Source organism: Sinocyclocheilus rhinocerous, unplaced genomic scaffold, assembly GCF_001515625.1.
Source record: "Sinocyclocheilus rhinocerous isolate Xijiao unplaced genomic scaffold, SAMN03320098_v1.1 scaffold1709, whole genome shotgun sequence".
NCBI lineage: Eukaryota > Metazoa > Chordata > Actinopteri > Cypriniformes > Cyprinidae > Sinocyclocheilus > Sinocyclocheilus rhinocerous.
The window spans coordinates 382686-403734 of NW_015649593.1; the positions used below are offsets into that span (position 1 = coordinate 382686).

The following is a 21049-nucleotide window of genomic DNA, read 5'->3' on the forward strand; positions in this document are numbered from 1 at the left end:
CAGACATTATTGGAGAAAACTCAGAGCTGTTATCTTGGGAAAAGGACTTTGCAATAATTGTGGACAATGTGAACTAGAGAAAAACATTTATTTCATAATGAGATTTTCCCACCACTTTCCATTGTTTTACTTCAATGATAGGTTAGAATTTTGTGAATTTATTGAATGAAAGATCAAAAGGATAAACGATGCAGAATTATTTTCACAGCTGCCTTTGCTCATATTTACCAAGGATGCCTAACACACTTATTGGTTTAAGGTCACGTCTAGCATTCATTTTCCATAGTAGTTTTTTTTTTTCGTTCAGTGAAAAGGTGTTGCATGTTTTGTCAGCTGAACTTTGAATTGGCAAGTCGTTTTCATGGAATCTAATCTGACTGAGGTCCATCGATGCATCATAAAGTCAGCATGAAGTCTGAATTGACTTAATTTATTTTCCTAATACATGTTCCTGATAATTTGAGATTCATTTTTACAACTTATTTCAAAGGAGAGAAAACAATCTTTTTTTTTCATCACATCAAAATGTAATGACCTGGATGCAGAAGTCAAGCTGACAGGAATGGGATGGGGGCTGCTGGTGATGGTAGCACAGAACAGACAATGCTGGAGGACAGTCGTCGATGGCCTATGCTCCAAGAAGGAGCAGTGTGCCTAAGAAGAAGAAACTTGTTTTGAATGTCCTTGTCGAATATCCTGTTTGATTTGGAAATGTCATGTGGAAGTAAAGTGAGTTGCAATCAACATTTCATGTTGAGTTTAAATGTGTTTTTTAGATGTCAACCTAACATTGACCCTGAATGTATTTTAGCATTGCATAGGGGTTTGAATAAGGTCAAGTAAAAAAAAAAAAGTCTGATACTCTCTTCCAACATATCTCTTTCATTCTGTGTCTGTGGAGAGAGAAAAAAGAGACTGGATAAAATTAAACCAGAAAGAAAAATGTCTTCGAGAAATTTGACCCATCTTCCCGAAGTTATATCCTCTCTGTGGACTCCTCCCCAAACCCATGCTAAACTCCTCCTCTTTCTATATTAAGCCACTCCCCTTCTGACAGTGTCTAGTTGACTTGTTCTATGTGGGAGGAGCTTAAATAAGTGAAAGGTCATGTGATGGTTCTCATTTCCTCACAAGAAGCTCAATCAAGTAGGGAGAGTCTGCTGGGTGGGGCTGTACTTCATGTTTCTCTTTCAAGCCACAACTAAAAGAGAATTTCAGCGCAGAAACGCTGTGTGTTTTCTCTCCCTTGCTCTATCTCCCTTCCCCTCATTAATTCATTAATTATTTTGGCTGGGTAACGTTTGCAGTAATGAATTCCTCGAGGGCTGAATCCCCTTGCCTGGCACCCGTCTCGTCCCACTGCCTCGTATGTGCCAGCCGATCAGATCTCAGATGCTGTCTGACACTGCTGTAAACTAATCATGATTTAACCAAGTCAGTTGTATAAGAGTGTTGTAACACTTGTTTCTATTGCTTGGTCAGACTCGAGTTTGATCAGATATTGAACCCCACATTCGCTGTATTATTGAACTTGTAGTCCCGTTAGATTTAGCACCACGGTTGTGCACACACAGAATGTCCCGTTGTCTGTTGTGAATGCTATGAATCTGCTATGAATCGCAGGATGCAAGGCATGTGAGCTGCCCTCCGAAGGCTGTTTATTCAGAGAAAGCAGCAATGAAAAATTCATTATTTTGTGATTTGTGTGTCTGGGAGTGTGCAAAGATGCAAATTATATATGTTGTTGATAGGGTATCTGATCTTTTTATGCAGACTCGGGTGTGAATTCCAATGGAAAAAAATGCGTTCACACCAACCAAACAAGCTGTACCCTGACTTCAAATGGATTTTGATTATCATAGTTATGTTTGTGAATTGTTACACATCAGTCAGGGCTCGACAGTGTGAGAATTTCGCTTGCATTTGGGACTAAAAATAAATGTGTAAAATGCATTTAGGAGTATGTGTGTGAATAAAAAAGTAGGTCCCTGTGGATCCTTATTGTGTTAAATTCAATGTATTTCAAATATAAGGTTATAAAAAAAGCTTTAAACATCTTAAATGGTACAACATAAGTCTTAATTAATTTGAATAGGTCTTAAATATATGTCTGTTGCATGTTCCACATGCTTGCTGTTTTAGAGCTGTTTGCAATTAGTGTATTTATGCCCAGTGATTGCTTATGATGTACTGGTGATTAATTATGACAATGTTTATATTGTAGCATGTTCTAGATTGTAAGAGTGCATATTTTGTCTCACTGATAGTAGTAAAGTAGTAAAGACATTTTAAAATAAGAGCATATGGTATGGGGCTTGTTTACAGTTAAGTCATGCATCATGCAGAAGATATTTTTTTTCTGGTTACTATTGGTATTTCAGTTACATAAACTATCTAGCGTTTAAATAGAAAAAATATAAATAAATCCATAATTGTTAAATGCATATAGTTTGAAGCAGAAATATTTAAAAACCTAGTATAATTTTTTTGTGTTCAAATATATTAAATAATTTTGCTTGTTTCCTCATATTCCTTTAGTAAGGAAAAACAAATTATCTGATCAGTTTTCATTGTACCCAAGTTCTTTGTGCACTTCTACATTTTTTAAAGTAGGAGCACTAGTGCCTCTTGGGAAAAAATTTAAGCATCAAGCCCTGTTAGTGTATTGACCAAATATGGATTCTTTGCTATGAAATTAAGGTTTAAACATCATTGTCTCTTAAATCCCTAGATGATGTGTGCATGGTCAAGTTATAAAGTCACGTATTGAGTAGTTTGCAAACTAATGAACAGGATCACATGTAAAAACATGCTGTTTCTTTGATCTGGTGTATGCCTGCATGCTCAGATTCCCTCTCTCATACTTATCTGACAGCTGAAGTGTATGTGTGTGCATCCTGTTCGTGTGTGGGCTATCGCCTGTATAGGCACAGACAGAATTACAAGATTTTCTGTGGAATTTGTGGAATGCATTTAAGTGTGTTAAATACACCTGAACATGCTGCACTTTTATTGCTAACTGAAAACAAATTACCAAAACTTTATGGATGCAAACTAGAACTTTGCAGATAATTATAGATTTCTGGAAATACGTGAGATTTCCTGTAGAGTTGTGTGTACGCTGAATCTGTGAGGGCCTACCTGTTAAACTTGCAGTTGTGTAGAGTGTAACCTGTTGTTTGTTTGTGTGTGTGTTTTCAGTGCTGAAAGGTTGTTAGCTGATTCGTGAGTGATATTGTGTTGCCTAAGGTGAGTTTGCATTGACAGTGCCAATAGATGAGCATACAAAGACCACTGGAAATGAAGTTCAGAAAATAGATAACTGGAGACACATGATGGGAGACACGCGCGTGGAAATTAATTGGCAGGAAGTCAGTGGTAATTTGAATTGCAAATGGACACCAACTTGTTCCCCGACTTGAATGATTAATATTTTATTGTTTTACTGAGTGAAATGCCACAAGTGTTTTTCATCAGAAACAAATAGCACAAAGGAAGGAGGGAAAAAAGAGAGATTGGCTTAACTGATAATAATGAGTTGCAAGGTAATGGATATTGCCTCTGAACATTAATTTTGGTGTGTGTAATAGGGCTGGGCAATACATCCAATATTCTTTATTTTCATGGTGATTTTTCTATATAAAATTTAGCAACATTGTGAATATCACAATTATTTTTAAAGTTCTTTTTATTTAAGTTTCCTAAAGGATTCACAACTTGCAAGTATAAAAGCAATAAGACAAATTTCACATTGTCTATTGTCTTTATATTGTCTCTTTTAACTTGTGTAGCAAATGTGGTGAATTGGTAAGTTTGAGTTCTGTAAATAAAATTGTTAATAGGAATCAAATTTCAGCAACTGAAAATATTTGAAAACTGAAAAAAAGAAAAGAAAACAGTGATGTTTAGTTAGTGCTTGTCTAATGACATTTTGACTGCCAGAGTCTATTTTGTGCGCACAGTGAGGATAAGTCATAACAGGTTATGTCAGCAGTGTGGATGTGCTTTGTGACCAAAATTATTATAATTATGAAATAATTATTACATATTCTTCCTTGTCTTCAAGACGTTTATTTTTAAATAGATTTTACTTCAACATTTGGAATCTACTTGGATAAAATGACAATTCAGTCAAAATGATTCTTCCTCTAATTGGAAAAATCATTCTTTTAAGCCGTTTCAGAGCAAATATATAAATATCGAGATCTATTTTCTGTATTGTTAAATAGCTGAAAAATATTGGGTTATAATTTAACTATCACTCGGCCCTAGTGTGTAGTTAGGAAATGGATGAGTTGCTCTGTACTTCTGAAAAGTTTTGAATTGACCTTTTCATTCTCCTAATATTTTCTTTTCTTTTCTCCTCCCCACAATACACTGTTCATTTTTTTTATCCACCATATACTCTTCCTCTGTCATTCTCTTTTTCAAATCGTCGCACAATTTACAGAAGGTTCCGCCGGGCCGTGATCTATCCTTTCAGTCAGATGCTAATTAGGGGAAAGAAACGTCTCCGTCTCTCTCGCTCGCAGACGAAGGGATGTGCAGGTTGAGTGAGAAAGGGGAGAGAAGAGCGCAAAACAGTAAAAAATGGAGAGAGGAGTGAGAGATGAAAGGGTGATGAGGTCGCTTCAGATTGAGAAAAGAGAGGATAATACTTGTATTTTTTTCTTTAAAGTTGAGCTAAAATCAAAGGTCCCCCAGTCAGCGTGTCTGGTAAATGTCCAACTCTTCATAACTTTCTGATCTGACCACAGAAAATCTTGCTGTTCTGTGAAGTAAATTAAAAAGTTACCTATAAGTGATGTATTTTAATAAAGATGTTTCTACCTAGCTCATGACCGTGAGGCCCTTTGACCATGTGTTCTTTAAACATTTATAAATGTCATTCATGGAGCGAGAAATTTGCTTTTCTGCTTTAATTGGTTATCAGTCACAAGCTTCCCTTGGACTGTTTTTATATCCATTAATTAGCCTTATTAATGACTTACTGTACTGTTAGATAAGTGGCTAGTTTGGTGTTTCTGGTCAGTTCATTAATGGCTAGAGTGGATCCAGCTAACGATTAAAGTGCCTTAATTAGCAGCAGCAAGAGGAAAAATAAGGATTAGTCCTGAGGTTCTGTTTTATTTATTTATATTTTGGTTTGAAGAAAAAAGATTGAAAAGGTTGAAGGTTCAGAGGTTTGAGGGGAAATGAACAAGAGAGCCAATAGAATGATGAATGTGCTTTTCTCCTGGAAAAGAGAGGGAGGGCTTTTTCACACAAGGGGAAAATAAGAAATAGTTTTTTCCTCCAGCATTATAAAGACGTAGCTTTGACGGATTTAAACTCGCTGTAGTTGCTGATGGTGCTTCTGAATCTGGCTTTAACTCTGACACCAGTGGCAAATGTAGACGTATCTACCAAACGGAGATCAAACAGTACACAAGATGTGGTGGTTTGTTTGATTCTGCATATTTTAGTGGTTCGTACATACCTTTTTTGCCATTGTACAAAATCGGCACAGCAAGTGTTGTTTTTTTTGGGGGGGTTCTGTATGTAGAACAGTATGGAATTGTTTTTTCACTCACTATGGCTTTAAAACACAATTTATTCATTTATTAATAAACATCAATGTAAATATACCATTTGTATTAAAATAATATATTTTTTAATTAGTTATGTATTATTTATTTGTATCCGTGAACTACTACAGACAATTTAATACTACTACTACATGTAATATGTGTTTTAATTAATTTTATTTAATTTTAACAAATAATTTCAATTTGTTAATGGTGAATCAGTTATCTGGTCTCTTCACTCATCATGAAAATATTATTTATTTATTTATTTAAAATACTTTAGAAATATACTACTTTTATTAATACAATAATTAACTTATTTTTATATGGAATTATTCATTTTTATACATGAACTAGTAAAGACAATTTAATATTATTATGGTCCGTGTACTTATGCGTCTATTCATTTTTCGAAATACGGAAACGAAATACTTTTTTCTTTAATGGTTCCAACACTGATAAATAGAATAAGTAGACACAAACTAATTTTCATTATTCAAAATACGTATTTCATTAAAATTCGTAAAAATCATATAAAGCTTGTTTTTTTTTAATGTAACCTATATAAATGCTAAATTTAATTTCTAGCTTTTTTAGTGTCTCTATACAGACGGTATAAACGCCCTCTCGCGTTACTGACGTGGCTTTGGCCTCGATGTTTTTATGATCTGGATAATTTTTCATGCCTGAAAACATGAATGAAATACTCATTACATATTTCTTTGCATTTAATTGTATCCAGGACCGGTTTTACGGGAGTGCTAGAGGGAACAAAACGAAAGCAAGAGCACCTCAGTTGAAGCTGTAGAAATAGGATACTGGCGAAACATATTTTCCAAACGCTCCAGTGTGTATTTGTGTTTGAAATCTGGAGAGCTTCAAAGGTTTCTATTTTCAATGTGTTTTTGTAGCATTGATAAGTGTAGCCAATGACCAACATTTTTTGTTGATTTCTTGAACGCAATGGCCAAGCGTTTAAGTTAGAATCCACTCACTGCTGAAAAGAGTTTTGTTCAGTGTTGCACACTCGGGAGTCTCTCATTATAACAAACAAAGTGTAACATGATGTAAATAAGAGATTCATTGTGCAGTGTACAGCTTCATTGATTATGCTCCCAAACTTTGGAATAGCCTTCCTGATAATGTTCGGGGTTCAGACACACTCTCTCTGTTTAAATCTAGATTAAAGACACATCTCTTTGGCCAAGCATTCAAATAATGCATATCATAATCTTGTACTGCAGTTATATCTGATCAAATGCACATTATTATTATTCTTTAGTTTGGGTTAAACAAATCAATTTTGCTTGCTTGGAACAGCAGCTACGCTAATTATGTCCCTATTTGTTTCTCTGTTTTTGCCACAGGATTAGCGCTATATAAATAAAGGTGACTTGACTTGACTTGACTTGATTATAACGGAACTTTGAGAGATCGCGTTAAACTGAAATGAGTGACGTTTTTTTAGTGATTATAAGCGGAGCGCTCTTTTTTTTTGTTTTTTTTGTCATGGTTGAAAAATGAATGGAAGTACACAGACCTAATACTACTACTAATAAATTGTTTTAATTAATTTTATTTAAATTATTTTTGAAGATCGAAGTTTAAAGATTTTGAAATAAATTCTCAATCTGTTTTTGCTGTCTGTTTTCTCTGCTACAGATTGTAAAACTAATGAACTGGACGGCATACTGAAAAACACCTCAAGGTTCTGCCTGCATTCCCTTTATGTTCTCTGGGTTACGCTGAACACGAGTGTGTGCCCGGATCCTGGCGGCGGCTGTGAAAAACACATGCGTGCATGAGCATTATTTGCTTTTGAGTGAGAAATCACGTGTGTGTGCTTTGTCGGGGACGTCCTGCGGTGGCTGGCGTAGTGACCATCCCCATACCCCACCCCCAACGCTCAAAACTGGCGATGTCCAGGGTGCCGAGTCCTCCGCCTCCTGCAGAAATGACCAGCGGCCCTGTGGCCGAAAGCTGGTGTTACACACAGGTGAGTGTGTGTGTGTGTGTGGTTCTGGGTCAATTGGTGAATCTGTATACTCTGTGACAGGGTTGCTCAATTCTGGTGGTCTATCTTCAGAGTTAGTTCCCCGTCTAATCCAACACACCTGAACCAGCCAATCAAACTTCATGGGCTTATTTGAAAATTACTGGCAGGTGTGTTTGAGCAAGACTGGAACTAAATTGTGCAGGAAGCTTGATCTTCCAGGTGTAGATCTGAGCACCCCTGGTATTAAGTCATATTAAGTCTCGTCCGATGCTAAAAATGTCTGATCAACAGGCCCATGTGGGATCTACATCCTTTTTTTTCTCTGCTGAATGGAATTAGAAGTAGTTTTGAAATAACATTTTAAAGGTAAAAATGACCTTTGTTAATTAACTCATGTGTTGTTTCAAATCCCTGTGACTTCATTCTGTGAAACACAAAAGGAGTAGTTTATCAGAATGTTAATGTTGCTCTTTTTCATTCTGGGAAAAAATAAATACATGTTTGCAGTATTATGCTCACCAAGGCTGCATTTATTTAATCAAAAATCAAGTAAAAAAACAGAATAACTGTTTTCTATTTGAATGTTTTATAATGTATATTTTGTAATGTATATAATTTATTCCTGTGATGCAAAGCTGGATTTTCAGCATCATTACTCCAGTCTTCAGTGTCACATGATCCTTCAGAAATCATTATGATATGCTGATTTGGTGCTCAAGAAACATTTGCTTATAATATTTTTGTGGAAACCATGAAACTTTTTTTTTTTGTTTGTTTCTTTGATGAGTAGAAAGTTCATTCAAAAGAGCAGCGTTCATTTGAAACAAAATGTATTTGTAAGAATATAAAAGTCTTTACTGTCACTTTTGAGCAATAAGACCCTTGCAGAATAAAAGTATTTAAATAAATTACCAATATTTTATAAAAATATAAATAATATAAGCATATTACATAATACTAAACCTAATATGTGTTTGAGAAAACATCTCTGTATGTATCTGAGTGATCGGTGTATATTTCTGTCTAAAAATATATATGGCCGTTATCTTCTCTGTGTTTTGAGTGTGTGTGACTTCACAGGACCCTCCAGAGTGTTCAGAATCCCCACGACTAGTGAAACATGTTCCATTAATGCTTTCATTTATCTTGCCATCATTCTCCCCCACTGTTTTTGTTTGAGGTCTTTTTATCCCTTGTTCTACCCATCCTGTTTGTTGTCAGAACATATTAAGATAAAAGGCGGTTTTGATGTGTCGCTTTTTGATGTCTTGGCCAACACTTGCGGATCTAATGTAGGAAAGGGAAAAAAGTAGATGGATAAATGGAAGAATGAAGTGTCTTGTCTGTTATCTTCTTGTGTGTTTGTGTTTGTCCAGATCAAAGTGGTTAAGTTCTCCTATATGTGGACCATCAACAACTTCAGCTTCTGCCGGGAGGAGATGGGCGAGGTCATCAAAAGCTCCACCTTCTCCTCGGGGGCCAATGACAAGCTTAAATGGTAAGACGGGGAGGAGCGCACAAGGATTTGCATCTTATTAAAATATTTTTTTTTTCTTGTCAGATAAACTTTATTTAGTATAAAACAAAGTCTAGCTGTTGATGTAAAATTCTTTGTTTTTGAGCAGGTGTTTGCGAGTGAATCCAAAAGGTCTGGATGAAGAGAGTAAAGATTATCTGTCACTCTATCTGCTCCTGGTCAGCTGTCCTAAGAGCGAGGTTCGGGCAAAGTTCAAGTTCTCCATCCTTAATGCCAAGGGCGAGGAAACCAAAGCTATGGGTGAGATGTCGATCAAACTCTTAAGAGATCAATATGCATATTATATGAGTATGTGTATGTGTGCGTTAGGTCAGCTTGCAGGGAGTTTATTGGTATAGAGAAGAAGTGGTGCAATAGAAGTGTGTGTGTTTGGTTAGGAGCTTTAGTATACAACTAAACATTCTACTTTTTCCAAACAGTTAAAGAGTTTTTGCACTCTCCAAAAGTTCACAATTCTGCCATCATTTACTCACCCAATGTCAAACCCAATGAGTTTTTTTCTTCCATGGAACGTATAATGTAAAATGCAAATGTCAAATGAATGAGGACTGTAGTTTTCAAATTTCAAAATGGATGCAAAAGCAACAAAAGTGAATGATAAAGTGACTCCATATGTTGTGCATTACAGTATATTACGGGTGTTTTGAAGCCATATGATAGATTTATGTGACAGACTGAAATTTTGGTGGTTCACCGATAATCTTAAATAATCAAATTAAAAAATAATCAAATAATGAATTAAAGTTAAGTAATCTTTAACTGCTGCAACTGATCGGGAGTTAAACTCGTGAACCGGGTTAGTCTGATTCATGATCATGATTCATTTTTTTTATTACCTTTTTTTGTGTACTGAATCAATTGCCAAGTGCAGCTGGGGCAAATGTCAAGGTTTTAATGAAATTTTAGTGTGTTCCTTACACAAAGCTATTGTATGGCGTCAGAGGACATGGAATATAGCACACAACATTTAAACCACAGGGTTTCTGTGGGTCCTTAAAAAGTCTTAAATTTAGTTGTATCAAATTTAAGGCCATAAAAAGTCTTAAATTGAACAAAGTCTTAATTATGATTTCAAGAGGTCTTAAATTTGGGGACAAGAATTGCGATATGGCTGAATGTGATGATTAAATTTCAAAAGGCTATGAATATATTAAATAAACAGGAGCGCTGCACATTTCAGAGTCCGCTGCTGCACTGCTTTGTGTTCTGCTGTTACCGGGGAAACCGCAGTATTTCTGCAGCTTCAAAAGCGCCTCCTGCTGGTAGAGCTGCTGTTTTTGATCGGACCAATGTGAAAATCAACCCATGTGGCTTTACGCTGCAAACACGCAGTGTTGTAAATGTGAACTGGTGGATCAACAAGAAGATAATGCATTATAAAAATGTAAACGATTAAGACAGTAAAATATATTTAATTAATAGTTGATTGATAATAGTTGTTTACATTAATAATTGATAGTTTTCCCTTATGAAAATTAACCATGGTCTTATTATAGTAAAAGTGTAGTAACCATATTTTATTTTAGCATATTGACTAACATTTGTATAACCATAGTTTCTGACATCCTGGCGTGGATGTTAAAACCTGGTGAATGTACATTTATAAAAGCAAACATAACACATTGAAAAGATCAATATGCATATTATATGAGTATGAAAAAATGTAAACGATTAAGACAGTAAAATATATTTAATTAATAGTTGATTGATAATAGTTGTTTACATTAATAATTGATAGCTTTTCCTTACGAAAATTAACCATGGTTTTACTATAGTAAAAGTGTAGTAACCATGTTTTTTTTGTTTTTTTTAGCATATTGACTACCATTTGTATAACCATAGTTTTACTAAAAAAAATACCATGGTTAAACTATGATTAGTGCCAGTGGTGGAAATGACCAAAATTCACTGGGGGAACTCTAAGTTGGGGTAATTTTTAGACGACCTTTTAGATTTAATTAATTATAAAAACATTTATAATCTATAACATTAAACTTATTTCATGTTTCTTCTAAACCATATGTTGTTTAGGTATCAAGATCAAAGGCACCCCCGTGTAATTATATATTTTTTGTTAATTATAACAATACATTCACTTAGTATAATAAGACACAGTCAGGAAGCATAAGTTACCAATCAAATTCAATATCAAAAAATGTATCTTTGCACTACAGAGGTGGCACAGAAGAACACAAAAGTGGCATTTAGGTATATTTACAGACTGTTTAATGAGGCTCAGAGGTGGCATGAAAGCATTTAAATTCAAAATAACAATTTTATATGATGAATGTTTTAAAATAAGTTCTGAATATAGAAATATTAAATTATTTAAATAGGAGGTAAGGTAGGAGGAAAATTAGTGCCAAAGCGGCTACATGTATTGTGAAGCTCAGACTCTAAGCTTTCAAATTATATCCATTTTTTGTTGATCAAAGCAGTGGTTTGAAAAATATGATTAGTAATATTTTCGTGGAGGGGGAGGCGTCCCACCCGCGGTACACTCGGGTTTAGAGGGACTGCTCAGTGCTCGTTAAGAGTTGATGACTCATAGCTCGAAGACTGTAGCAATGAGAGTCAAAAGGTTGGTATCGTTTGATAGAAAACTTTCTGAACTTTCAGGGAGAATAAAAGTATTTCATTTGGACATTCTCCTGCTGAGAAATAGCTGATAAAATGTAAGAAAAATTGGAGTGTTCAAGATAAATTTTTCATATATGTCTTATTTGACATTCAATATCTCAGGACAGAAATAAGGTAGGAGGAAAATTAGTGCCAAAGCGGCTACATGTATTGTGAAGCTCAGACTCTAAGCTTTCAAATTATATCCATTTTTTGTTGATCAAAGCAGTGGTTTGAAAAATATGATTAGTAATATTTTCATGGAGGGGGAGGCGTCCCACCCGCGGTACACTCGGGTTTAGAGGGACTGCTCAGTGCTCGTTAAGAGTTGATCAACATAATTGCATTCATTAAAAAGCTGAGATTCTAAGCTTTAAAATTATATTAAATATTAAATTATTTAAATAGGTGGCGGCAAGTCACTGAATCATTCAGTCAGTCGATTGGTTCAAACAGCTGATTCATTCAGGAACGAAGCAAGTGACTGTTCAAAAAGATTCATTTAAAAATGATTATTATTATATATTGTGCTACGTTTATGTGCATAGGCTATTGAATTAATAAAACATAGAAATCCCTTTAATTTCCCAAAAAATCTAACCAGTTGGAGCTGGAACGTCGTACCCTCTCGAAATTCACTCCCTGGACTCCGTCCCCCGCGTTCCCCCCATTTCTAGCCCTGGTTAGTGTAGCGAAACCATGTTTAATTTGTGGTTACCATGGATTAACTAACCATAGTTTTTTTTTCTTTCTTAAAAATTGTTTAAAGGCTGAGATGTGGTCAACTTTTGTTTTTGTGAAGACTTGTATCTGAACTGTAAATCATGTTTTTTACAATCATTTTACCGTTTAATGTTACCATAGATACTGCCCTTCCCTGCTTATATGGTATTAATTTTATTTGTGCAGGTCTTAAAAAGTCTCAAATTTGAGCTTTAAAATCCTGCAGAAACCCTGAACCACATTTTGATGCTTAAATGCGTTTTTTTTTTGTCATTTTAGAGCTTGACGGATCTAGTCTTCATCCACTTCTGTTATATTGAAAGAATGTCAAGGATATTTACCTTTTGTGCTGGACAAAAAAAAAAAAGATTTGGAAATAAAGTAAATGATGGCAAAACTTTAATTTCTGGGTCCTTTAAAGCTCACCAAATCTCTGCCCGTGTGTATAAGGGACATACAGTAAATGCTTTCTCTTATCTTTGTTTACAGTGAACTGTAATTCACTAAAAACAATGTTTTATAGTGCTGTACAAACAATAAATGCATATTAGCATTGAAAACAAATGTTCTTCAACATTTGTTTTATACAAGCCTGTATTAGATGTTATACAAAAGGTAGCAAGCTCCGTGAGGCCTGGAGAGATGAAACTGAGGTGCGGACAGCAGTCACACTCTCATCTTTTTGAAGAATCTCACATATGGGCAGAGAAACGGGAGCGAAAGAAAGAGAAAAGGGTGCCAGAATGTGGCAGCGAGATGAGATGAGAGGTTGAACAACCCCGTCTCTCATTTTCCAATTTTCTCATTTTCTGCACCTTAAGGGGCGAGAAGGCACTCCTTGTGTTTTGCCCCACCCTCCCCCCTCTCCTCCATCTCTTTCCTCCACTCAACGTTCTCTCCATTTCCCGCCCCTCCGGAATTGGGGAGGGGGTTGACATGCTTGGGGCATCCCCGGAGACGTGGGAGTGCCGACAGCCACCATACATTGATGGGGAGAGTTTTTAAAGCGGGACGAAGGATGAAAATATGGCAGCAGAAATTGCTCTGTCGGTTCTGGATCATTTAGAATCCAATTTAATCCTGCCCTCCTCCTGGGGGAGAGCAAGATGAACGAGAGAGGAGGGGGGGAAAGCAGAGGTGGAGAGAGAGAAATAAAAACAAAGTAAAGTGCTTTAATTAAGAGGGCTGTGAGAAGGCACTGGGACTTTGCAGCATGACTTGTGTTTACAGAGTCAGTCATGGGCATGACGATGAACAAATAGAGGTGCCGAGGAACCTGTTTCTCTCTGATGATCAGTGATCTGGTTTGCCGGACATATGAAAGGAATATTTAAAATTATGCCACATTATATATGCCTTCAGTTTGTCACAACAATAAACATCTCTTGCTATGTGCTTTTGCTAATCAGAAGTACATTACTGTTTAATAATTAAAAGTTCATTTAATATTAGTTAATTCATTACAGATTATGAAATAATGAACTTTTTATACATATACTATCGATTGTTGTTAATTCAACTGTCAAATTTTACGTTTAACTTGAAATATTTAAAGTCAACTGTATGTGCAGAAATGAAGATAAACCTATATTATTAAATGCTGTAAAAGTATTGTTATTTTATAGGGTCCTTTATAGGTATTTTTAATAATAAATAAAAATAATAAAAAGTAGAAACAGAACAGAGAGTGCTGGTGTTAGGTGGTCAAGCTTTTGTATAATAACAGAAAACAAGTAGATAGGAAAAAATTAAATAAATATTTTAGACTTGCTGAGAATTAGTTCATATAGATGAATTATTCTGTTTTCAGATATCTCTCTCTTTTTTTGTGAACAGGCTTTTAGAAATTGAGATGCTGAAGGTCAGAGGCATTGGGCTAATAAAGAAACGAAAGATTCACACAGTTGTAGATTGGATGGATGTTGGGTAGTATATAAACTACTCAGTTGATGATACTTTCACTGCGTGCTGTGTGTAGTTATTCAGATGAGACTGCATGCTGACAGACATTGATTCTGAATGTGCTTTATTGGCTATTGACCGTTTGATGAATATTTACACAACAGAGCTTTACTGCTGTTGCTCTCAGCCCCGTGTGGCCCGTAGCTGTTAATACTCCCATAGATCAACATTTATAACACTGACGGTTTCACTGTAAAGTCACAGAAGGATGAGGATTTCATTTCAATTTTTTTCAGCAACGTGCAGAAGCTAAAGGTGAGATGTGTAGGTCCAACATGCACGTTGATAGCTTTTCTTTTGTCTGTTTTATGTAATATTCAAGTTCGTGTCGTTGCTTCTAAGCAACAGCATTTCCTGTCAAAAGTCAATTCAAGATGTCGTACAAGTCACCCGCCACGTGCTAAAACTATTGCCATTCAGCTGGTGGCAGGTGTTAATTTCATAACCTGCTATTAAACTGTGTCTGTTTTTGTTACTCTCATATATAGTTTTTAGTTTAACAATACGTAGCCGGACGTTTGAGTAAAATAATGTGGTTCACGTTGCAGCTTACTCCAGCCGAGGGCCACCCTGAGACCAGACATTTTTACATTTTTACAGACCCAATCGATTTATCATATCAGGCAGTTAAAGGTGTTTTGCTCTCTGTCTGTTTGTATAGGAGTGTCAAGGTAAGAGGAATTATTGGATAGTGTTTACACTAGAGGATTGTGTTTATGCTGTTGTGAGAATGTCAGTTTACTCACATTATTGTTCTGACATTGTGCTACTGAACTCTCTATTAATGGCAGAGTGTAAGTCGAAGATGTTTTTGTTGTTGTTGTTGAGATCTCGCTATATTTTCCTTTTTAGTGTCATGTAGCCAGACTTTTGACTATTCTTGTAAAATCTGTCCACTTTACAGCTTTTCTGTACTATAACCGCCCATATAGACAGGAAGCGACCATCTAACTAAAATACCAGCTGCTAAAAGATATAATTTGCTTTCTACTAAGTGGCTTGAGTATAATTCTTGGAATTCTTTCAAAGACTGGATGCCATGGTCCTTGAAAATGTTGGCAAATCCAATGAGGAAATCTTCTTCAGCAGAAAAACCTGTGTATCCTGACACCTGAAAATGCATATGTGCAAGCCAACTGGATTAGAACTGGCTATTTCAGCCAACTTTAGCTTTTTGTGTGTGTGTGTGCGCAGTACGCATCAGGTCATCTGTGGGCGGTCAATGGGTGTTTTGTCCGAGGCTGAGACTACTTCACACCCTCAATGTCTTTCTCAAGGAGTTTGAAATTGCGGTGTTGCAGATTAAAAGGGTTTGCTAGTTGAACTCTGGCCAATTGATGCATGCCCACAGGAATTAATCTACACTGTAAAAAAAAATCTGTGACATTTACGTTAAAATACCGGCAGCTGTGGTTGCCAGAACTTCACCGTAAAAAAATATGGTAGCAACATTTTAGGTTTTACAGACTTAACTTAAATTCACAATAAAATACCGTATTTCATTAACTGATGTAATGTTAATAAACCAACATATTGAAGTACTAATATCTGTTTTGAACCATTGTAATGCACTGATAGCCACCAAAAACTAGTGGTGATGAGAAAGTCACATGATGAATCAAAGCTTTTCTACGAGATGAGGAGGGCAATACTTATAGAAGGTGCACAGTGTCATTCAAACAAACACTAAACCCCATCATGGTGACACACATGATACTGAAATAATGCAATAAACATTAATTTCGTGGTTTAAAGTATGGGCAAACGGAACTTGGCCTTGCGACCTTCCTGGCGTTCTGTGTGTGTATGCTTAGTGCATTTGCGATCTGAGCAACCTTCTCTCTTTCTCTCTGAGTGCCAGGACATTAGACACTGTGCCCCAAAGCCCAGTGCTGGGGCCTGAATATGTATTACCACTGACTGCTCTTTCTATTTCAATGCTTTAACTCTCTCTTCTCCCTCTATATATGCATAATCCATCTGTCAGTCCTTTTTATTGGAGCTGTATTCTGTCAGATGTCCTAAAACACTCCTTGTGTATTCGTGTCCACAGAGGCCTGACCTTGGTTGGATGCCAACAGGAACTTGCCCTGCCCTACTGCAATTGGTTAGTTGCTAGACGTCCCCAATGAAAGCACAAATTTAGCCACTGCCCTGATCTGACCCCAGACCTCCTCGAGAGACCAATCAGCGTCTCTCTTCTTTCCACCTCTCTCTCTCTCTCTCTCTCTCTTTCTCACTTTCTCAGTCAGTCTTCCATTATGTGCATCTATGGTCAAGGGTTATGCTTAAACATTATGCTTGTTTTTGGCCTTTTTTGTCATCAAATGACCAGCAAAGTTGCTTTCACCTGTAGTGTGTTCATGCCCGTATGGTGTGGGGTTTGAAAATGTATGTTTTGAAATTCTGCTTCTCCTGTTTAATAGGTGAGTAACTTGATTTACTGAGGAGTCCTTGATTCTGGGAGGGTTAATTACCCACCGGTCCATCAGCATGTTCTCCAAAGCAGCTGAATCAAACCGTGCCATCTGTGAACACTCCTGTCTGTCCAATTCGAGACATCACAGCCCATGAGCAATACGGGCAGTCCTGGAAGCAATACTTCAGCAGAGGCATAACTTAGACCGATAAATTGGCTGATACTTGACCATTTTGAGATGTATCATTTATGTATGTCTCATTAAATTGCACTATAACTTCTTGTTCTGTCGCTATATAAATCTCGAAGATGTGTCAGTTTTCCACTAAACTAAAAGACAACATTTATCATTTGTTTTAATTTAACAAAAATAAAGTGATGCTTGGCCACAAAGTTAGTTAGTTAATTAATTAATTTATTTACGTGACAATTTTGCACATTTCTCAACTGCCTTTATCCCCCAATTCTCATTGTAAAACATGTGAATGTAAAATTTTCAAAGTGTTAATACATCTAAAATATGTAATGTTACATCTATGTAAAAAGAATCTGTAGTGGGCATGTGCTTAATTATCACATTTCAAAAATGTATGTTCCTAAAATGGGCATTTTTTCCCTATATGTCAAATATAGTAATCATAATAATTAGTATTATATGGGCCTTTCTGCTATTGGATGCCAGCAGCAGCTATTGCAAAGTTACTGTGACTTAAGTTCCGATGTGAAGGGTCTTCCTGAGGCATGTCTTTGGTTGCCCTTTCAGTGCTCCCCCATTGCGTAGATCTGTATGTCTGTCACAGTTGAACACAAAGCCATTTCACACCATGTTAAAACACCTGCACACACACAAACAAACAGCCGCAGATTAACCGGCAATGACTTGAGCCCCAGCTGCACTCGACCGACAGAGAAAAGAGGAAAGATGCTTCACTAGAACAAGTGTAACGTTTAGGAAGAGAGAGAGGATGCCACACTTGATAGAGTGTGCTTGTCACACATACGCACTATGCAACAAAAGCACAAAGGAATCTATTCATCTCTCCTTTTTTCACTCTTCGCCACTTCCTGTGTCATGCATTTCTCTTCTCTCCCCTTCTGTGTATGAAAGCAGTGACTAAGGAGAAATCCTCCAGTAGGATTTTTGTCGGCACATCTGGATTCTGCATCACTTTCTTGTATTCTTGTTGTTCATTCTTCTCTTCTTGTTCCTTCTTTTCTTCTCTTTCTTGTTCCTTTTTCTTCTTTTTGTTTTTGTTTCTTCACATTCTTGTCTTGTTCTTTTTCCTTCTCTTGTAGATTCTTCCCTTCTTATTCTTGTTCCTTTTCATCTTCCTCTTCATCTTCATTGTCTTCCTTTCTCTTCCACTTATTTCCCTTCCCCTTGTTCTCCTTCTCATCTCTTTTCTCTTATCTTTTTTTAATTCAAAATACCTTCCAGCATTGGTTATGTGAACCTGATCCTGCTGGTCAGCTGAAACATCTGCAGTCAAGATGGAGTGAAGGTTTGGACGTAGTAGCTATAAAAATACAAATGCATTCATAGAGGTTTAAGTTGCTTTCAGAGAAACCGCAGGAGAGTGAAAAAGCACAGAATAATCAGACTGGTTATAATGCAGAAATTAATGGAGAGCAAGATTATAGACCTTGCCAGATAGGCAGAAAAGCCTCTTAAAGAGTATTTGGATTCAGATTAGTCTGAGATATGTGTGAGATGTCTTGCCTCACTCTAATACTTGACTAAATTAGTGCATGTTTTATATTGTGGTGAAAGTTCCTTCGATGAGATTTTGTTAACAGGTCATATAATTACAGAGACCTGGAGTAAGGCCGGTGTTCTGTGTCTACCTAATCAATTTTGTGCCAATATGCTGTATTTTTTTCATTTTTGTGCAGAGAGCCAGCGGGCATATCGCTTCGTACAAGGAAAAGACTGGGGGTTCAAGAAGTTCATAAGGCGAGACTTCCTCCTCGATGAGGCCAACGGGCTGCTGCCTGATGACAAATTGACACTCTTCTGTGAGGTAAGTGATGCACGACCAATCATATGCTGCACTTCCTTTCGTAGGTTTTATGATATACTACTTTTCAAAAGTTTGGAGTCTGTAAGGTTTTGATTTTTCTAAAGTTCTAAAGTCTCTTATACTCAGCCAGATTGCATTGCATTGATCATTAAAACAGTTGTATTGTGAAGTATTATTAAAAATTCAAATAACTGTTTTCTATTTTAATCTATTTTAAAATAATTCATTCCTGTGATGAAAATGCTTAATTTTTTTGCAGCCATTACCCTAGTCTTTAGTGTCATCTGATCTTTCAGAAATTATTCAAATATGCTGATTTGATGCTCAAGAAACATTTCTTATTGTTATCAGTGTTGAAAACAGTTGTGCTTCTAAATATTTTTGTGAAAATAAGGATAGATTTTTTGATAAACAAAAAGTTAAAAAAAGAAGGTAGATCAAAAGGGACAGTAATCCGTCCATGCTAAATAAAAGTTTTGATTATCTCAAACTTTTGAATGGTAGTGTAAGTAGTAGGGAAGGTTTTTTTTTTTTAAGTTTAATACATGGTTGATCACGGGCGTTCTTGTTGTTTAATACATGTGTTTTCAGCTAAAACAGTCGATAGATATGAGACCCCAGAATTGCATTGTTTTGAAAGAGCTGCTTAAAAGCTCTCTTTAAAATCACCCCCTTTAGCATTGCACTATAGTCATAGACATTCAGACGGATGCTTTTAGTTGTTGCGTCATGCCTCACACTGTTTTTTGAGCGTACTGCTACAGCTGTTGTTTAGATGATGTGTTAAAAACAATAATAAAAAAAGTTTCAGGGTCCCGGTTTTATTCCGCTGCGCTCTGTCTAGCTGTTTTTGAACAGAAGAAAGTGCTTTATGTAAACACTCCCAAAGAAACACGTCTTATAGGGGTCAGGTGAACCTGAAATCAACTTAATTATACAGGGTTTCCTTAAGACTAATTAGTCTGCTTGTCTTGAAAATGTGTAGCTTTACACATCCTAATCAAGATGGACAAACTCTTTCTTCTCCCATCTCCTCTTCCTCCTCTCCGCTCTCTTCCGGTCTCATTATTATTTCCCAGCATTGCCGCCTCCTTACTTCCTTCATGCACCATTCTTAACTCAGTTTTCCTCCCACAATTCCATTCTCATTTTTTTTTTGCCTACATTTGAGGTGTTTCTCTCTATTTCTCTGCCCTCTGTTATGTGGTTTCTTTTTTTAGGTGTTAGCTCCTTAAATAAGGGCCTGAGCATACCTTTCCCTCTCCCTCTCTCTCCTTTTCTCTCTTGTTTTTAATGAGGAGAGGGGTCCCATTAGAGGTGGAATACTTGGTGTCATTGTGGCCAGTGAGATGGAGGGATTTAGGAAGAAAAAGAGGATCCTAATTCTAATTCTGGTTTATTTTCTCAAGATTTTAAAGATTAATGAAAAATCTGACTAATGACGCATTAGTTTTAGCTAATGATTCGTTGACTTTGGTAGCTATTTTCTCTTGTCCGACCCACCTTTTTCTTTTCTCATTCCATTTCTCTTTCTATAATTTTGTTATAATCTATATTCTCTCTCTCAGGTCTTCTCTCTCCTTCACCTGTACTTGCTTTCTCTTTCTTCTTTTTCTTTCTCACCTCTCCATCGCTCCCTCACTCCACCTCCATCCTCCAGCAGGTAGATTGCTCATAGTAAATAAATGAGCTCTACACTTCTCTCTCTCCATCTGACAGCAGCCATCTTTCACTCAGTGCAACCATATGCCACACTGATATCTCTGAGACCCACTACGGCTGCAACATCTGCTGCTGATATATATATGTACACACACACACACACACACACACACACACAAGTTTAGAAATGGTAGCAAGTTGAGGGAATAGTTTACTGAAAAATGAAAATTGTTATTATTTACTTACCCTCATACTTTTATGGTGCTCTAGCATCTTTTTTGAAGCTTAAAGCCTTAGTCTCCATTCGTTGGAGTTGCATCAAATTGAGCGATTAAAGTACAGTACAGTTCTTCAAAATTTCACGTTTCAAAAGTTTGGAGTCAAAGATTTTTTAATGACTTTGAAAGAAATCTCTTATGCTCACCAGGGCTGCATTTGTTTGATCAAAACAGTAAAAATAGTAATATTGTGAAATATTATTACAATTTAAAATAACTGGGTTCTATTTTAATGTAATTAAGATGTATATATACATCTATATAT

The 21049-nt window shown here is 36.3% G+C and overlaps 1 protein-coding gene across 5 annotated transcripts in view; it reads left to right on the forward strand.

The window, feature by feature from the left end:
• Window positions 1-21049, forward strand: part of spop (speckle type BTB/POZ protein) — a 91103-nt gene that overhangs the window by 50326 nt on the left and 19728 nt on the right. For all 5 annotated transcript variants that reach the window (XM_016515757.1, XM_016515756.1, XM_016515759.1 and 2 more), the window contains 4 exons: window positions 7230-7563; window positions 8940-9061; window positions 9189-9340; window positions 18717-18844. In XM_016515757.1, coding sequence (XP_016371243.1) covers window positions 7486-7563; window positions 8940-9061; window positions 9189-9340; window positions 18717-18844 — 480 coding nt within the window. In that variant the 5' untranslated portion in view covers window positions 7230-7485. The remainder of the gene's footprint in view (window positions 1-7229; window positions 7564-8939; window positions 9062-9188; window positions 9341-18716; window positions 18845-21049) is intronic.